Consider the following 17109-nt stretch of genomic DNA (forward strand, 5'->3'; position numbering starts at 1 on the left):
CCTTTTTTTCTTAAAATAAAGCTTAGATATTTTCCTTGAACACCCTTTTGGTTGCTTAGTGAATGCGAGTGGGATATCTATCAAAATAAATATTATATAACTCAAGACATCGAATTTTTAATTTTTTTTTTTGCATAATCTAACTTTTTTTTAAAATATCTCCTTTTTTAAATTTTTTTTTGCTCAAAAGAAAGCTTAGCTCCATTCCTTTAATATATTTTTGGACCCTTAGTGGGATGCGAGTGCGATATCTATCAAAATAAATATTTTGTAACTCAAGAAATAAAATTTTTAAATTTTTTTCCAACATGGGCCCTTTTTTATAAACATTTTTTTTGCTCAAAAGAATGCTTAGGTACATTCCTTTAAGATGTTTTTAGTCGATTAGTGTGATGCGATATCTATCAAAATAAATATTTTGAAATGCAAGACATACAATTTTTTAATTTTTTTTGCAAAATCGAAAATTTTTTCCAATATGGGCCCTTTTTTAAAATTTTACTTTTGCTCAAAAGAAAGCTTAGGTCTTTTCCTTTAAGACATATTTTGTCGCTTAGTGGGATATCTATCAAAATAAATATTTTGTAACTCAGGACATACAATTATTGATTTTTTTTTTGTAAATTCGAACTTTTTTTAAAAAATGTGCTGTTATTTTTTACTCAAGTTTCATTAAAATCGGGTAAAAATATATAAATTTCCCTATCTTTTCAATCGAAATTCCAAATATTGAAAAATGTGACCTGACCTTCACGATTTAAAGGTTAACGTTTTCCGATTTCAGTAAAACTTTCAGACCATATTTAAAATTACAATGGACTATAATATTATGAATAGATTTTTCTTAAGAAACTTTTATACATTTTAATTAAAATGTATAAAAGTCACCCCCAGTAACACGAAGTCTGGTTATGTTTTAACTAATAGTAATACTGACAGTTTTCATACAAAAATAATTTTAACCGACTGTATAACTATTAGTTAAGGCATAACCAGGTATTGACAAAATTCTGAAATTTGTTTAACAAAATTTTTAAAAATTTTAAAATGGAGATTCGAAACAGCCGTTTTTTTTGGCCATACCTGCGAATAGGTTAACGTTATCCTACGAAAACAAAAACTCATACACAAGTAAATACGAATATATTTTAAATAAAAATTAGCTTTTATTTTAATTTTTCTCAAAATATGTAAATTTTTATACCCTTCACCTTCGTGAGAAGGGTATATATAAGAGTGTCATTCGGTTTGTAATTTCTACATTTTTCATTTCCGTCCCTATAAAGTATATATATTCTGGATCCTTATAGATAGCGGAGTCGATTAAGCCATGTCCGTCTGTCTGTTGAAATCAATTTTCTGAAGACCCCAGATATCTTCGAGATCCAAATCTTCAATAATTCTGTCAGACAAAATCGGTCCACAAATGGCTGAGATATGAGGAAAAAACCAAGACATCCTCGATTTTTGACCTATATCCTATATCTGGATTACTAAGACATTAATATAGACAATATGGATATCTAATGATAGTTATTTCAAAGACATTTGCAACGACGTATATAAGACCATAGTAAGTTGGACCTACAATGGGTCAAAATCGGAAAAAAAATTAACCCGAATTTTTTTTTTCAAAAAAAATTAAAAAAACAAAAAAAAAAATTTAAAATTTAAAATAACAATCGAAAAAAATGTTCTTATAAAAAAGGAAAAAAACAACTGGAAAAAAAATTCAATTTTGTTTACCTAAAAATATTTAAAATTTTGAAGTATAATTTGGTGAAGGGTATATAAGATTCGGCACAGCCGAATATAGCACTCTTACTTGTTTTTCCTAAATTTCAAGTGGCCTGAACACGTTAATGATCTGGGGAATTTGTAATAACCAGGGAAACCAAAATATGCAAATGCATGTTTTTTCTGGTGAGTCTAATGAGCACATGGGTAAGATATTTACACGTTTCAGAACTATTTAAGAATTTTGGCATCGATTTGTTAGTGCATATTTTTGCATATTTTACCCTTAAATACATATTTTTGCATATATTTGTTTTAAGAGCATATTTATGTCATATTTTGCGTTTTTAGAGCATATTTTACTGTTTAATAGCTTATTTTGAGTTTATCAAAAACAAATTTTGTCATACTTATTTTTCGCTGTTGTGTTACAGGTTTTTAATTCCTTTGTTTAAAATTCAAAATTGAAAAATAGATGGCTTTTCACCAAAAAAAAAATTTAAAAAACAGAAATTTTTTTTTTTAAATTTAAAATAACAATTCGAAAATTTTTTTATCCAAAAAATTAAAAAACTGAAAAAAAATTTTTGTTCACCTAAAAATATTTAAATTTTTTATTTTGAAGTATAATTAGGTGAAGGGTATATAAGATTCGGCACAGCCGAATATAGCACTCTTACTTGTTTTAATATAAAATAAGCACTATTTTAATAATAGCTCCATCTAAATATCAAATTTTAGTTCTAATTCAAACTTAACCGTTCTAAGTGTTAAAGAAATATTGTCTTTTAAATTTGCTCCTGTAACATCAGTTGATGTCGAAAGAACATTTTCTATGTTTAAAAATGTTTTCAGATCCAATAGACAACGGTTTTTATTTGAAAATTTAAGTAAATTTTTTTTGGTTAAAAATTATGTAATAGTTTGTTTATTTAAGAGCATATTTTTTTAAATTTTAAGAGCACATTTTAAAGTTTTTACTGCATATTTAAAGCGCCTAAAACCCTTTTTTTAGAGCATATTTCCGGTTTCCCTGGTAATAACATTAACATTTTTTAACCAAATTTTGTTTTATATCTCATTACAACGAGAAGTACGTACACATTTCGATTATTTTGCATTCAATTGAAAAAGTATTTAGTTAGTAGCGTGATACAATAATTGAGAATTTATTTTCTACTGAGTGTACCTTATATTGTCGTGTCATGGTTAGTAGCAAAAATTTTATAAAAACTGAAAAATATTCATTAATATAAATAAATCTACATAGTTATTTCTGGAAAACAATGCAGAAAATTTACGAGTTTCACTTATTTATTTCATATAAATAGTAAAATTTTGCATATATCTGAACTTTGACCTCGATGCGCGTCCCAAAACCAAATTTTCTGCACTTAACTTTTAGTCCTAGTGCCATAATATTCCACCCGGCACTCTTTGTATTCTATACAAAAAATTGGCTGTCGCCCTATGGATATATATAGCGTTTGTGATTAATGTTGCTGAAATAGAAAACGCTGAAGTACAGCAGATAGATATGAAGAAACAAAGGATATAAAGGAGAAAGTTACGGGATGTCAGCAACCCACTTGATTTGCCACAGACTTTGTAAGTACACGATGAACATTTTTATTAAAATTGTTCATTCTGAAGGTTTGAGAAATATTATAGAGTAAATAAACCGGTCTTTCAAATATCTATTGGATGTGTTAACATTCAGCCAAAACGTAAGTCGTTTGCAGTTTCTCATTTAATTGTGGAAACTGCAAGCGAAGGTACGTAAGGTTCTGGCAGAAGTTGTAAATGTTTTTGAAGAACTTTTATGCTCAAGATGGATAACTCTCTACATTTTGTGCTACAACTCCTTTTGTAGCACAAAAAATATAAATTTTGTCATCACATTCTCACTTGTTTGACATTTGTAATACCTACTTTTTTCCAGGGAAAAGTTTCCCATTTAGAATAAGTGAAAAGAGAAAAAATTCCTGGGGAGATTTTGGAAAAAAACTCCCAGGGAATTCTTATTTACAATTGAGGAGAATATGATTTTCAGAAAGTGATTCTAAGTCGATCGGTATACTTTGGGTGTTGACCAATATTTTTGGGCGTTACAAGCATCTGCACAAACGCATTATACCCTCCCCACTATGGTGTAGGATATAAACATAGGTGACGCCATACGATAATCAATGTGAGAGTGAGACACAAGAATCTCGAAGGCAGCGAAAAATTGCTGTCTGATGACATTTAAGCGATAATGACTATGACGCGGGAGTTCTTTTTCGTTTCTCGAAGGCAGCGAAAAATGACTGTCTTATGACATTTAAGCGATAATGACTATGACGCGGGAGTTATTTTTCCAACTAGAGCTGAATTACGATTGATTAAATAACTTTAATTGTTTCTCATACATTAGCGACCTCTAATACTCAATGTTAAACCTATAGGTAAATAAAACACGGTATTTGTAATTGTAAAAGTATTGAAAAAATTGACAGGAAAAAATATGTTTGTATACTCGTAATTGCAAATGTACAAATTCTACCAGAAAATAATATAAATAAGACTAGTTCGTAAAGATATTTCTTATCATATAATCACAGCCTATACCTAGAAGAAAGAATCTATTTCATCATTATTTGTAATTGGTAGATTTGGTGTTACCACCTGCATTATTACACATTAAAGATAACACGACTATTATTGGTTGATTTTTTTCTAATTAGATTTAAATATTGAGTCATTAGTAAAATTTCTGATCGTTAAAACTAAGAGTTTGTGTCATAAAGGTTTTCTAAACAACATGTGCGACTGTTGTTGATTTCGTCATTATTAGTAAATAATGGTCAAGTAACGACTCTTAAATGAATTATGTCAAAACTACCTGCTAAGCCATGTTTTATGACCTACTGTGTGGACAATTGAATGGATTAAAGATTTTGTAAAAACATATTTGGAATCTCTACTGAAATAAATGGCTTATTCAAGAATTTCCGTTATTTTTGGAAAAACCCAGGTGTACAGAACATGTTAAATTTTGCAGTTTTAAATAGTCGTACATACTAAGTTTCCGTAATTTTACTTAGTTGATCTGCCAATTAAATTTGCGAAAATCTGTTTATTTTCCAAAGCTTATTTTATAGAAATTTCCCTTTACCGTAGAAACATTTATTCCAGTACTAGTCAGATTAACAGGGTTTAGTCAGTAATAGTCAGACATTTTGAGTACAGAAAGAATAAATCCTGCAAAACTGTCAAATATTTGAAGAAAACTAAAATCTAATCATCACAAATTGGTATTTTGGGATTTGTTATTTCCATTTTCAATGAAATTGACCACATTTATTACATATAATGAATTCCATAAGACATCACAAACATATACTCCTTACCCCCAGTAACACGAAGTCTGGTTATGTTTTAACTAATAGTTATACTGACAGTTTTCATACAAAAATAATTTTAAACGACAATATAACTATTAGTTAAGGCATAACCAGACTTCATGTTAATGGGGGTTAGAGTTATATGGGCATTTCCATTTTTTTTTTTTTTAATTTTATAAAACCTCGATTTTAATTTTAGAAAAAATTAAAAAATTTAGGTATTGTTTAAAAGTGTTGGTGTTAAATATAAAAAAAAATAAAAGTAGGACTTCTTTTATTTTTAGTCAATTTAACTAGTTTAGTCAATTTAACACTTTTAAAGATAATTAAAAAAATAAATTTAAGGTGCAGAACATTTCCAAAAGTGCATAAATGCATTTTTTGAAAATATTTTTTAATCAAATCAGTCATAAGAGGACATAATTATATTTCAAATGCATCTTAAATTAATAATATCTAACTACACTTTCATATAACACTAGTAGTATGTGTTACAGCTAAGTAAATTTTATTGATTTAAAAAAAAATATAACGTAAGATTTTCGAAATTAAAATATGAAAATTATATTTTTAAATTCTTCGTTATATCTTTGCCTTTTACAGTCGGATCTTAAAGTATGATATATCAATGTTTTTGTCTCGAGAACATCAATGTCTGCTTCCGTTCTAGTATTTATGCACCAGATCTCAGTTTCTACCACTCTAATGTCAGACAATTGGTATTTTCGAGACAGAAGCAAAATCTTCTAAACAAACGGTCCGATTGAAATGATGAAATTCGCCAATTTGACGCTAACTTATTATAGGAAAAACAGTTAATTTTTGTTTATTATTTTTTTAAAAATAAATAAATTTGGTTTCGGTCTTGAGATTGTATTCTCTAACCAATTTTATTTACTGCTGTTTTACTAAAAAATAAATTATTATGTATAATGGTTACTTTCACTTTATTTCGATCTAGTTTTGATTTTTACCATTTCTGATTTTACTTAAATCGTATATGGACATTTTCGTGAAATCTCGGACATTTTTGGAACGCATCATTTGATTTTAACGTACGTAGTGTCTTTTGAAAGGATTCAATTTTATATTTACAAAAACTTATTTTATAAAAATAATACATCCTTGTAAAACGACCTCAAACATTGTAAAATGTCTTATATCCTTTTTATTTTCTTAAATTACACTATATAGACAACGGAATTATAATTACTATGCGAAAATTACAAAACTGGATTCCAATGGGTTCAAAAGTTAGGGTAGTTTTTCTATAACAACTTTCACAATTTTCTATGAAAAGTAGTGCATTTAGGTGCAGGAATAAAAATATAAAAAAATCCTTAGACCTTCCTCATATTGTTCTAATTGAGATAATAAAAGCTAAAATAAATCGAATTTACGTTACGCAAAATATTGGAGATCAAAGGTCACAAAAAATCTAGCTAATAATACGCGCTTAAAAAAATTATTACACAATTTATACAAAATAAAATTTTTTACATCTTAGTTGAATATCATTTTTGTATATCATCAAGCGTTTTCTAGTTATTTCTAATGTATTTTTTTCTCATTTCCCTGTAGTAATGAACACGTCATAACATTTTAAAATCTCTTTCGTCTCAGAATAATTTTCTAGACCATAGTGCAATGGGGATACAAGTTTTCTCCTATATTTGACAAGTAAAAATTTGGGTAAATTACAGATTAGAAACATATTAACATCTACTATTTAAATCGTATTCTGAAATCTGAAATGGCATGATTTGTTGAAACTGTTGAAACATTTAAGAAATAGTAAAATGGCATAAAACATTCAAAGCCGTTTTTCACGAAACGTCTTTCTTTGAATTATGACGTAGTTGCAGCAAATGATATGTACTTCAATTTTGAACATTTATATATTTGTGATTTCAAAAGATATAAGATAAATAATAGAAGGGATATCGTTATATTAGATATTCGAATAAGTATTTATGAATCTAAAGGTAGCGTAACCACTTTTTTAGCACAACTTTTTTTTGACGTGTTTACTCTAACAAGTGTTTTGTTAGATCAAACAGCATCAAATAAAATAAAACTAAATGTGTTTGTTTTGAATCATCCTAAGTAAAATAAGTTTTTGAAATAAATAAAATAATTCAAATATATTTTATTTACGTCTTTTTCGTAAAATATTTCTCATGTGTGACCCTACTTAAGAATACTTATTATTTTGGAAATTCTAAAATCTTTTTTAATCGTATTTTACTATTTTTCTTCCAATTCAATATCAATTTTTTTTGAACTTGACAAATATGATGAAATATTTAGCCATAGAGAATTATATACTACGTTTATACGAACGGCTTATTCGCAAATAACAATATTGCAATTAGAAAAAAATGCCGCATAAACAGTGAATTATTTTTTTATTTGCGAATAGCTAACTCACGAAAACAATTCCTGATTAACGACACTATTTGCAAATAAGATATTAAGCATTGTCATATGTTTTAACGCTTTTAGTTTATTAAGACGTTTTTTAAATATTTCATAGCGTTTTGGAATTAATTGGATTGCAAGACGGACAAGAATTTTTGATTCTATAATTTTTACATTTAAAAAAATAAAAAATGTATCATAATTTATTCAATAAAAGAGCTACCAAATAATTAAATTTTACCATCCGGCATCACATAAAAACAAGAATTTTCCGTAACCAATGTGACATATAAACAGTGAGTTAGTTAATTGCAAATAATTTTTATTTGCGAATAGGCTACGTATAAACGTAGTAATATATAGAGACGAGACACTACGATTTGTCAAACAAAACTACAACAAAAAATATGTTTGATACAACAACAAAATACATTGACTAGCATGTATTTTGTTGTTGCGAGAGATAGGTTTTTGACAACAGACTTAGGTTTTTGACAATTACGTCTCGTCTCTATGTTACCCAATGTATTTAGCTCTGTGTTTTGTTAAAGTAAGTTGTGCCTATATTCGTTTAGGATTACGGATTAGGGAACATGTTAAATTTAATAATCTGGAAAAAAAATAAAATAAAGAAAAGAATCATCACATAAATAAAATTGTACGTGATTTTCAACAGGAGATTCGTAAGTGTGTTTCGTGTTTTTTCATCATTTAATATTTTTGCAAATTTTTTTTTTGCACGAATTAATACATATCGAAAAATGTATGGATGTGTGCTTTGTGTTTGTAGAATTGTATGTGCATATGAATGTGCATCTTTCAAAAGTACGGGGGTAATTTAAAAAGTGCTTTTAAAATTAAAGATTAAGTTTGTTTCTGGCAAGTGCTACATATCAGGACAATATTTATTGACTGCTTCAGACAAATTGATGGATATTTTCTGGGAAACCTTATTGTTAATAGAATATTTTCAAACACTTGGCAAAAAATCTACTTATGAATAACATACATTCTGATAATTTACTAAAAATATCAAATTTTGTCAAAACTTGACTATATATTGGGGTTGTAAATTATTCGAGTTTTATTTTAATCGAATAAAAATTCATAATTTTTTATTATTAGAGTGATCTATTAATTTGAAAAATTTCCTCGGTTATTTGAACGTTACTGGTTAAATAAAACCTTTTCAGAATGTTATAGCAAGTTTTACTAAAATCGAACAATTTAAATCGAGAATGTCAAAAGTTAAATTTTGCAATATGGGCAATTCCACGCGAATCGCTACCACGACTGAAAAACAAAAACCCTTGAAACTTGTTTTCAAGATGATTTGAATAGGAGAAAACACTAAAATGTGTATTTAGAGCTTATTAACACATTTTATTGGAAAAAATAATAGTTTAAACTGGCTATATTTAATTTTTTAATTTAATTGTTAGGCAGTTTTAGGCTAAAATTGCAGTTAAAACTAAGCTCCCAATTGGCATATAGTGTATTTTTTCTATTATTTTTTTTAGTTTTTGTATACATATATTTACAGAATATATATTGTTTTATTATAAGAGAAAAATCTGTCACGTACGGTATGTATTATTTTAAAATATAGTACCTTCTGAATGGAACATAAATACCAAATTATTTTTCAGATATTTTTATTTTTGCAAAATCTATTCCACTCTATAGGCGTACAAATGTTACGTACGATGATATAGAATTGCCCATATGTAAATAATGTTTTGTTATTGGTGTGTTAATCCAAAATCGATTAAAAAATTATGGCAGAAAGTCGGTTCTTTTCAAATTTTCAATGTAACCATCTTGGAATAAAATTATAAAATATTCGTTTTTTAATTATAACTTGAAAATGAAACGATTAATCGACATTTATTAATCGATTAAGTTTTTAACTAAATTGAAAAAATATATTTTTTCCTCGATTATTTGAATTATTTTTATTCGAAAGACAACCCTACTATATATAGCAAATTTTTGGAAACTTTACTATAAATAGCTAAATTTTGTCAATATTGTAGTGCTGTATCTAAGCAAAAAAAATAAATATTAAATTTAAACTTATCTAAGCAAACCTTGTTTCGTCAGTTTTGTTTTTTTTTTTTTTTTTGAAACAGACTACATACAACACATACATATGTATTTAGACCGCGAAAAACTTGCATTCTTTTGAATTTCACCAGAATGTGTTTTTCTTATATTTTTAAAGAACTTTCCAGTAGTCCCTAATATGAATGTATGTGCCTATGTATTGAATTAAATAATTTCTCTGTTGAGTCTTTAATTTTTTTTTGTGTTGTGTCCCTTTTTTATTGTTTCGTATTTTTATTGTGCTGAGTTGTGTTTTGTTTTGTTCAGTTCTGTTCTGTTGTTGTTTTTATGACCGACCGACCACATGCGTCCTCAGCCGTAGAACACAGAGTCACGTACACCATTAATGAAAAGATCTCAACAAAAATCAGGCACAACCGGCTAGAGGTGCAAATCGTATTGGAAGCAGATATGTATCTACATACATATGTAAAACTATCGAGGAGAATGGGTCCAAAGGAAAATAAAGGTAATACATCCATGCATCTGTATGTAAGTAAATGTGGATGAAACAGGTTTCCAGGGGGAACAATAAAATAAACTAGAGGTAAAACAAAAACTCCATCAAGTAAATACGAAGCACAATAACAAAACGGAGTACATACATATGTATGTATGTAGTTCTATCAGCTGATGGAAAATAAACGGCAACAACAAAAACAAAAGAAATAAGTAAAAATCAAGTTACTTTGACTGACTTTCGACCGTATACTGCTACTCCTCCCGTAACTTCACATCCTTACAAACATGGATACACACCAATATATACCAATACATGCAATTAATTTCGCTACCTGAATTAATGCTGAAATACATACGGAATAGAGTTGAATACATAGCAGGAATTAAAAACTAAGGGGGAAAACTAACTCACGTAGCTACTCATAAAATCTTTCTTGTAAATGCACATACATACATCCATAAAATGTATCTCATATTTTTACCACTTTAACTCATTCTCTTAACCACTCTTTGCCACCACCAAATACTCTGACAAGAGAGTCGACCCAACGAGAACTTCACTCAATTCGGTTGCTTTAAGCAGGTATACGAAATAAATGAGCATAAAAGTATCTGAGAATTGTATGATGAAAAAACCGTCTCATATTGTGTTGAGTGAAAATGAATCGTATAAATAGCGTTGTTGTGTAGCCGGTTTGTTATAGTAGCTTCGATACATTGCTGAGATACAGATACAATTAGAAAGAAATTCAAACGAAAGTGTTTTGATTTTAAAATCAGCCATCTGTTTTAGAAATTTAACGTATTTTTCTGCCGTTGAAAAATTAACACAACAAGAAGAGTTCTAGTTTTGAAAAATTATACAAAAAAAAATATTAAATAAATTTGCCATTTTTTAAATGCTGCAAGAAATTTGTTAACGGACCTTTTAAGTAAGGAAAAGAAAAGCCATTAAAAAGTGATAAATAATTTGCAAGTAAAAGGAAATAAACGTGCTGTGATCAATTAAAAACGTTAACAAAACAATAACTTGAAAACCACACAAGTTAAAGCAAATAAAAAAATTTAATAAAAAGACAGCAAAATTGTGATATTATTTTGTCAAATTCAAATCCTAACAAATTAAGGTTTTGGCAATAATTTGTTTTATTTTTTTTATAAAAAAAAGTGACAACAAAAAACATTTGGAAACTACTAGAAGTTTCTGGAAATAAAAATTTGAAAACAGTCGTTCAACAACAACAAACACATTTGTTTGAACAAACTAAAAACAACTACAACAACATGAAAATGGAGATTTTGGCAGTACAACAATTATACCATCCATCAGATTTCAACGGACTTGGGTCTAATAAAATAAAAGGTAAGTTCAAACAAGCAACAACAAAAAGCTTCAAATTAATTTGAAAATAGTTTGAGATGGAAACAAGAATAATGTTTCGAATTTTGGAGAATGATGAAATTCAAAATTTTATGACAAAACGTGCTAAATTAATAATAATTTCTAGAAATTTTAAAAATCAATAGTAGATTTTAAAATATTTTTTTTTATTTTTTATTAAATCTGAAGAAAATGATTAAATTTAAAACTAGCTACTAGCTAGTGAATATATATTTTATTGTGTTCCTATTTAATTTAAAATAATTAACATTAAAATTTTGCCGACGGTAAATTGTTTAATTTACTTCCGTTTTATTTTTCCTCATACTCGCTCTCTTCCTCTCCCTTCTTTCTTATAAAATTCTTAAAATAAAATACTAATTGACTTGTTCATTTGAAGAAAAAAAAAGTAAAAAAAAAACTAATCGCTTCAATAAAACCTTAATTTTAAATAATTAAGACTTTCTCTCACACAATGTGTATTCTCTCACCCTGCATGCAATCAACCCCTGAGTCATAATGCATAAACGTTTTTGATTGTTTTTATACGTTTATACGTTTTGAAACGTTACATTTTTATATCTATACGTTTGGCTTGTTGTCAAGCGCTTCAAAAACGCTTCCAATGTGTGTAACGACCTCGACAATAAACAGCTATAGCTATAGCAGGCAAGCAGTCCGTTAGTCAGTCAGTCATTCAGTCAGTCGTTCAGTTAGAGCAAAAGAAAAATAAAAATCAATTGTTAGCATGTGAGCTGACTGAGGAGCGAGCTACTTTCAAAACAGCAACAAAACACAAAGTACATAAAGAAAAACGTGCTACGTGCGTTTTTCCACATACACACATATTCGAGAATTAATTGATTTCATGTTTCCATTCAATGACTACTTACATATTTCTTTTTTATTTCACATTTGTTTAAAGCAAAAAAAAAAAAACATTTTATTAATTTCCAATTTTCTTTTTATTTTTTTTAGATTGGACATCACCCTTAACACCGCCACCAGAGGCCTCAACAAAGGCCACCACAAATTTACCTTATGCCCAAACAAATACTACCAACAAGATCAAGAACAGTATTAACAATCAGAAAAACAAACGTTTGTCGGAAAGCAGCAGCAAACGCAATTCCCCAGCCGTGGCCACCAATCAAAAGCCAACTTTGAACTCCCTAAAACATGACGACAAGAATGTCTTCTACTGTGAAGATTTGGATGCTACACAAGTTAATGACTTGTCATTACGTTTGCTGGACGAATTAAGATTGGCCAAGTCGCGTCATCTGTCGTGTACGGAAGTGTCATTGCCCTGTGATCTAACGCCACGCATAGCCGTCGAGATATTGCGTTTGAGCGATCGCGAACCATGCGGTCTTAGAGGTTGCACCATTTACATAGAATTCGAAGATGAACCGAACAACTCCAGACGCATTGCCTCGCTTAAATTGGACTCGGAAACGGTGTCGACTTTTGAAATCTACTTGACACTGCGTCAAGATCATCGCGGCTGGACCTCTCTACTGCCACAATTCATGAAGAGTTTGTCGCGCACTATTACCATCAGTCCCGAATTTATCATCACAAAAAACAAGCTGTACTCTCCTTTGGCGAGTACAAGTTATAGTTATACCAGTTCCAAAGCCATATCAACACCCACCGCGTAAATTTCTCAATTATGCCTGTTGTGTACTTATGAATATGTCTTGAGGTGTTTTATACTTATTAAGAAATCATACCCACCCACCCTCTACATAACATCCACCACATCACATCACAACACCCACCCACCCTTCATCACATTACTGTTGTTGTTTTTGTGATACGAACTCAACAAGCCACCAAAATCCTACTCTCCCACCAACCCTACGAAGCTATCATCGTAATCAAAAAATCTCAGCAAATCATTTAGAATTTTGAGTTGTATGGCTTCAGACATTTTTCTCTATGTCGTGAAAATAATATATCTCGTATCATTTCCTTAATAAAAAATTCTGTTGAATTGAATTTAAATTTAAGTCGAATATTTTGTTAGATGATAATCATCATAATGATTATTATACCATGCGTATAATAATTTTTTTTCTTCTTGTAAATGACCCGTCGAGTTAGAATTTAAACGTACGATCGATTGATCGATCGATCGTCCATTATTCTTCACTTAACTTTAACTCAAGGCCAATTATTATCGTATAAAACTCATGAAAATAAGAATGTGATAACTTATTAAGATGCTAAGTTTTTTTATTTTTAATTTTATCTATATTTATAAAATAATATTTGTATATCGTAATTATATATCTTTATAATCTTGAACGATTTGAAGATGAAACAATGAAATGTGTTAATTAATTTAAAAATTACAACCCTCAAGAACATCAAAAATATTTAGGTGAAAAGTATTGAACACTATGTGTCCAATTACAATTCCAAACAAAGAATTTTTAAAATTTTTTGTATTTTTATTTATTTAAGAAATATTCTTCTACTTGTATGTATTTTTTGTCCAAATAATTTGTGAAAGAAAATCGAAAAAAAAACTGCGATATCCTGCATACAAATGATTGTGTGCATTTAGTTTGTAAATTGAAATTGAAACTTACGAAAACAAAAACTCATTTCTCTTTATTTAATTTTACTTTTGTACTTTTCTTTAATTATTTAATAATTTTTTAAAAGAATTCATATTGTTCTCATTCATTTTAAAATGATATTCATTCATAATGTTTTTTATTTTATTAATTTTTATTTTGTTTGTTTGTTCATTAATATATTCTAGTTTTAAAATAATGTATTTATTTATGTATATGCGATAACAAAATACAAAAAACCATAAGTTCTTTTAAAAATTTATTAATTTTTAAATATAAATCATGTATTATTTTCTTTTTTATACGAATATATTTATAAAAAAACATGTCCTCAACAAATAAAAAACAAACAAAACGAAAAACAAATATGTATTAAAAATGTTAAAATCTAATATATTTAAATGTAAACAAAAACAAATCAAATGTTTTTTTTTATATAAAATGTATTTAAAACAAAAATGATCTTAATTTTGTAACCAAAAAAAAAAACAAAACAAAAAATTATACCGAAAAAAATAATAAAAAAATATTCGGAAGTTGTTCGATTAGAATCTTTGGATTCTAAAAAAATAATGGATGAATGTATTAAACAAAATTCGAAATATGTTTGTTGACTTTTATTTATTGAATTGCTTAATGGGGGCGGAATTTTAAATCTTGGCCAAAAGTTGTCAAGTAATCATGAGATTTCTAATTATACTTTACACTACCGTAGTGGGAATGGCATTATGTGTTTGTGATGATGTTTGAAACCCCTAAAAATGTTGGTCCTATGCTCACTTTAAAGTACATAGATATACTAATTTAGATGATAATTTGATGGAATTTATCTAACGATTCTTTTGTGATTTTTTAACAACTTTTAATTTTGACCATCTACTTACATGTCCGAATATCGCAAAGTGATGAGTTTGAGTCGGATAAGGATCTGTCTTCATATTTCAGTTAACTTCAACTTTGTGACATACTCTCGGAGGAAACTCCCATTGTATCTTCTTCATTGTCGTGATCGTAAGCCTTTTGCGTCCACCAAACAAATTTCAGCCACCAGCGAAGCGAGTCCAGCCTTTTCCCTTTATATTGCGTTTCCAAGGGCATGGCCACTTGATGGAAGCGATCGCCATGTTCATCCGAATCTGAGGCTATCTGCTTGCTGAAGTATTCGAGATGGTGATGCAAGAAATGATTAACAAAGTTTATAAAAATTATAAAAAACAAGTAAGAAAGTATGGTCGGTCAAGCCCGACCATATAATACCCTACACTAAGTAAATGAGCAAACAATTTTTCTTTTCAAAAACATCAAAAATTAATATTCGTGAGTGAGTGATTTTCGGAAGTGGGCCTTATATGGATGGTCGTGTGATTTATGTCTATATGAATATTATTTATGTTGAATTTTGTGTGTATACCAACATTTTTAAGAGATTTATGGACGTTAAAGTGATTTTCGGAAGCGGGTCTATATGGGAGCTATGACTAATTATGGACCGATCGTAACAAAACTTGGTGACATGAATTTTGTGTATATAAACCTTATTTGGAGCGGAATTTGTGGAGATACTTGTATAAATTAAACATTTATAATCGATAAAGTCCAATTTCGGGAGGACATTTGTATGGGGGCTAGGTGAAATAATGGACCGATTTCAGTCAGTTTCAATAGGCTTCGTCCTTGATCCAAAAAAATAATATGTACCAAATTTGATCGAAATATCTTCAAACGTGTGTCCTGTACTTTGCGCACAAGGTTTACATGGACAGACAACCAGCCAGCCAGACGGACGGATATTGTTTAATCGACTCAGAAAGTGATTCTGTTCGGTATAATTTAAGGTGGGTGTTAGAGTAATATTTTTGGGAGTTACAAACATCTGCACAAACGCATTATAAAAATTTTGGTCATAAAATTTGGCCATACCTTGGTCTATTTTTTTAAATATAGGGCACACTTTTAGACCGAATGGACTCGATTTTTTTTTGTTAGTTAGACAATTAAATTACTAATAATATACAGACGATTTCAGAGCTATATCAGTTATGAATCTAAAAATATATGATTTTCAATTTAAAAGTTAAATAAATTGAAAAGGTGACTTAGCTCATTTTTTATTAAAAAAAAGAACATAGAAAAAGAACAATTTATTTGTTTCTATAAAGTTTCTTTACGGAAAACATTTTGGTATAAAAAACAAGTCCTATTTTTCGAATATGTCGCACCTACGCCCTTTGGAATTTGACATTTTTTTTATAAAAATTAAAACTTTTGGCCACATGTTCTAAAATCCCAAAGCTGGAATCAGAAAACGGAAAGCAGTTTTGGAAATCTTGATATGTTCCCTATTTATCCCCAAAGTATTTTCACAGCCCCGAAGGAAATGTGGACTCTAAAGGCAAAATTTTAAAAAATACCATTGTTGGGATTTTCGCTCCAATTTTGAGGAATTGCGGGATTCCCTTTGACCTTTTGACAAATTTTTTTACAATTTGTTATTTAGAATGACAAATTTAAAAAACGTTGAATACTTCGTTGAGTTTTGATAATAAAGATTTTATTCACCCTTATCATGGTTGGCGTAAACGTCCTACGCCTACGACAGTTTCGTACCAGATTAAAGATAAAATGAAAACTGTTTCTTTAGTCTAGTACTAAACTGTCGTAGGCGTAAGGCGTTTACGCCAACCACGATAAGGGTGATTATATATTACATATTTATTGAGTTTATAAATTTAAAATTTGTATCAAAATTTTTAAATTTGGAGTAGTTATAACCAGAATATTCCATAATATTTATATACATATAATTCTATATATGTATAAAGAATATGTAAATTTTACTAAAATCGAAGAACATTAATATTAATCTAAGCTACATATACTGTTAGAAACCGCTTTGTGTTTCCAATATTTGTAAAACAAGCAATTTTTATGAATTTTTATTTAGAATACATTAACCTATATATAATACACTTCGGGTCAAAATTATTAATATGTCTACATTAAAGCGATTTATTTCAATTAAAATATT

At 28.6% G+C, this 17109-nt stretch overlaps 1 protein-coding gene across 1 annotated transcript; it reads left to right on the forward strand.

Annotated features, from left to right (window-relative positions):
- Nucleotides 1-10797: 10797 nt before the first annotated feature.
- On the forward strand, nucleotides 10798-14676 carry LOC135953585 (protein scylla-like). The gene is made up of 2 exons (XM_065503536.1): nucleotides 10798-11475; nucleotides 12472-14676. The coding sequence occupies exons 1-2, from the start codon at nucleotides 11397-11399 to the stop codon at nucleotides 13155-13157; spliced, it is 765 nt and encodes a 254-aa protein (XP_065359608.1). The 5' UTR covers nucleotides 10798-11396; the 3' UTR covers nucleotides 13158-14676.
- Nucleotides 14677-17109: the final 2433 nt, after the last annotated feature.

The sequence above is a fragment of the Calliphora vicina genome, chromosome 3, assembly GCF_958450345.1.
Source record: "Calliphora vicina chromosome 3, idCalVici1.1, whole genome shotgun sequence".
NCBI lineage: Eukaryota > Metazoa > Arthropoda > Insecta > Diptera > Calliphoridae > Calliphora > Calliphora vicina.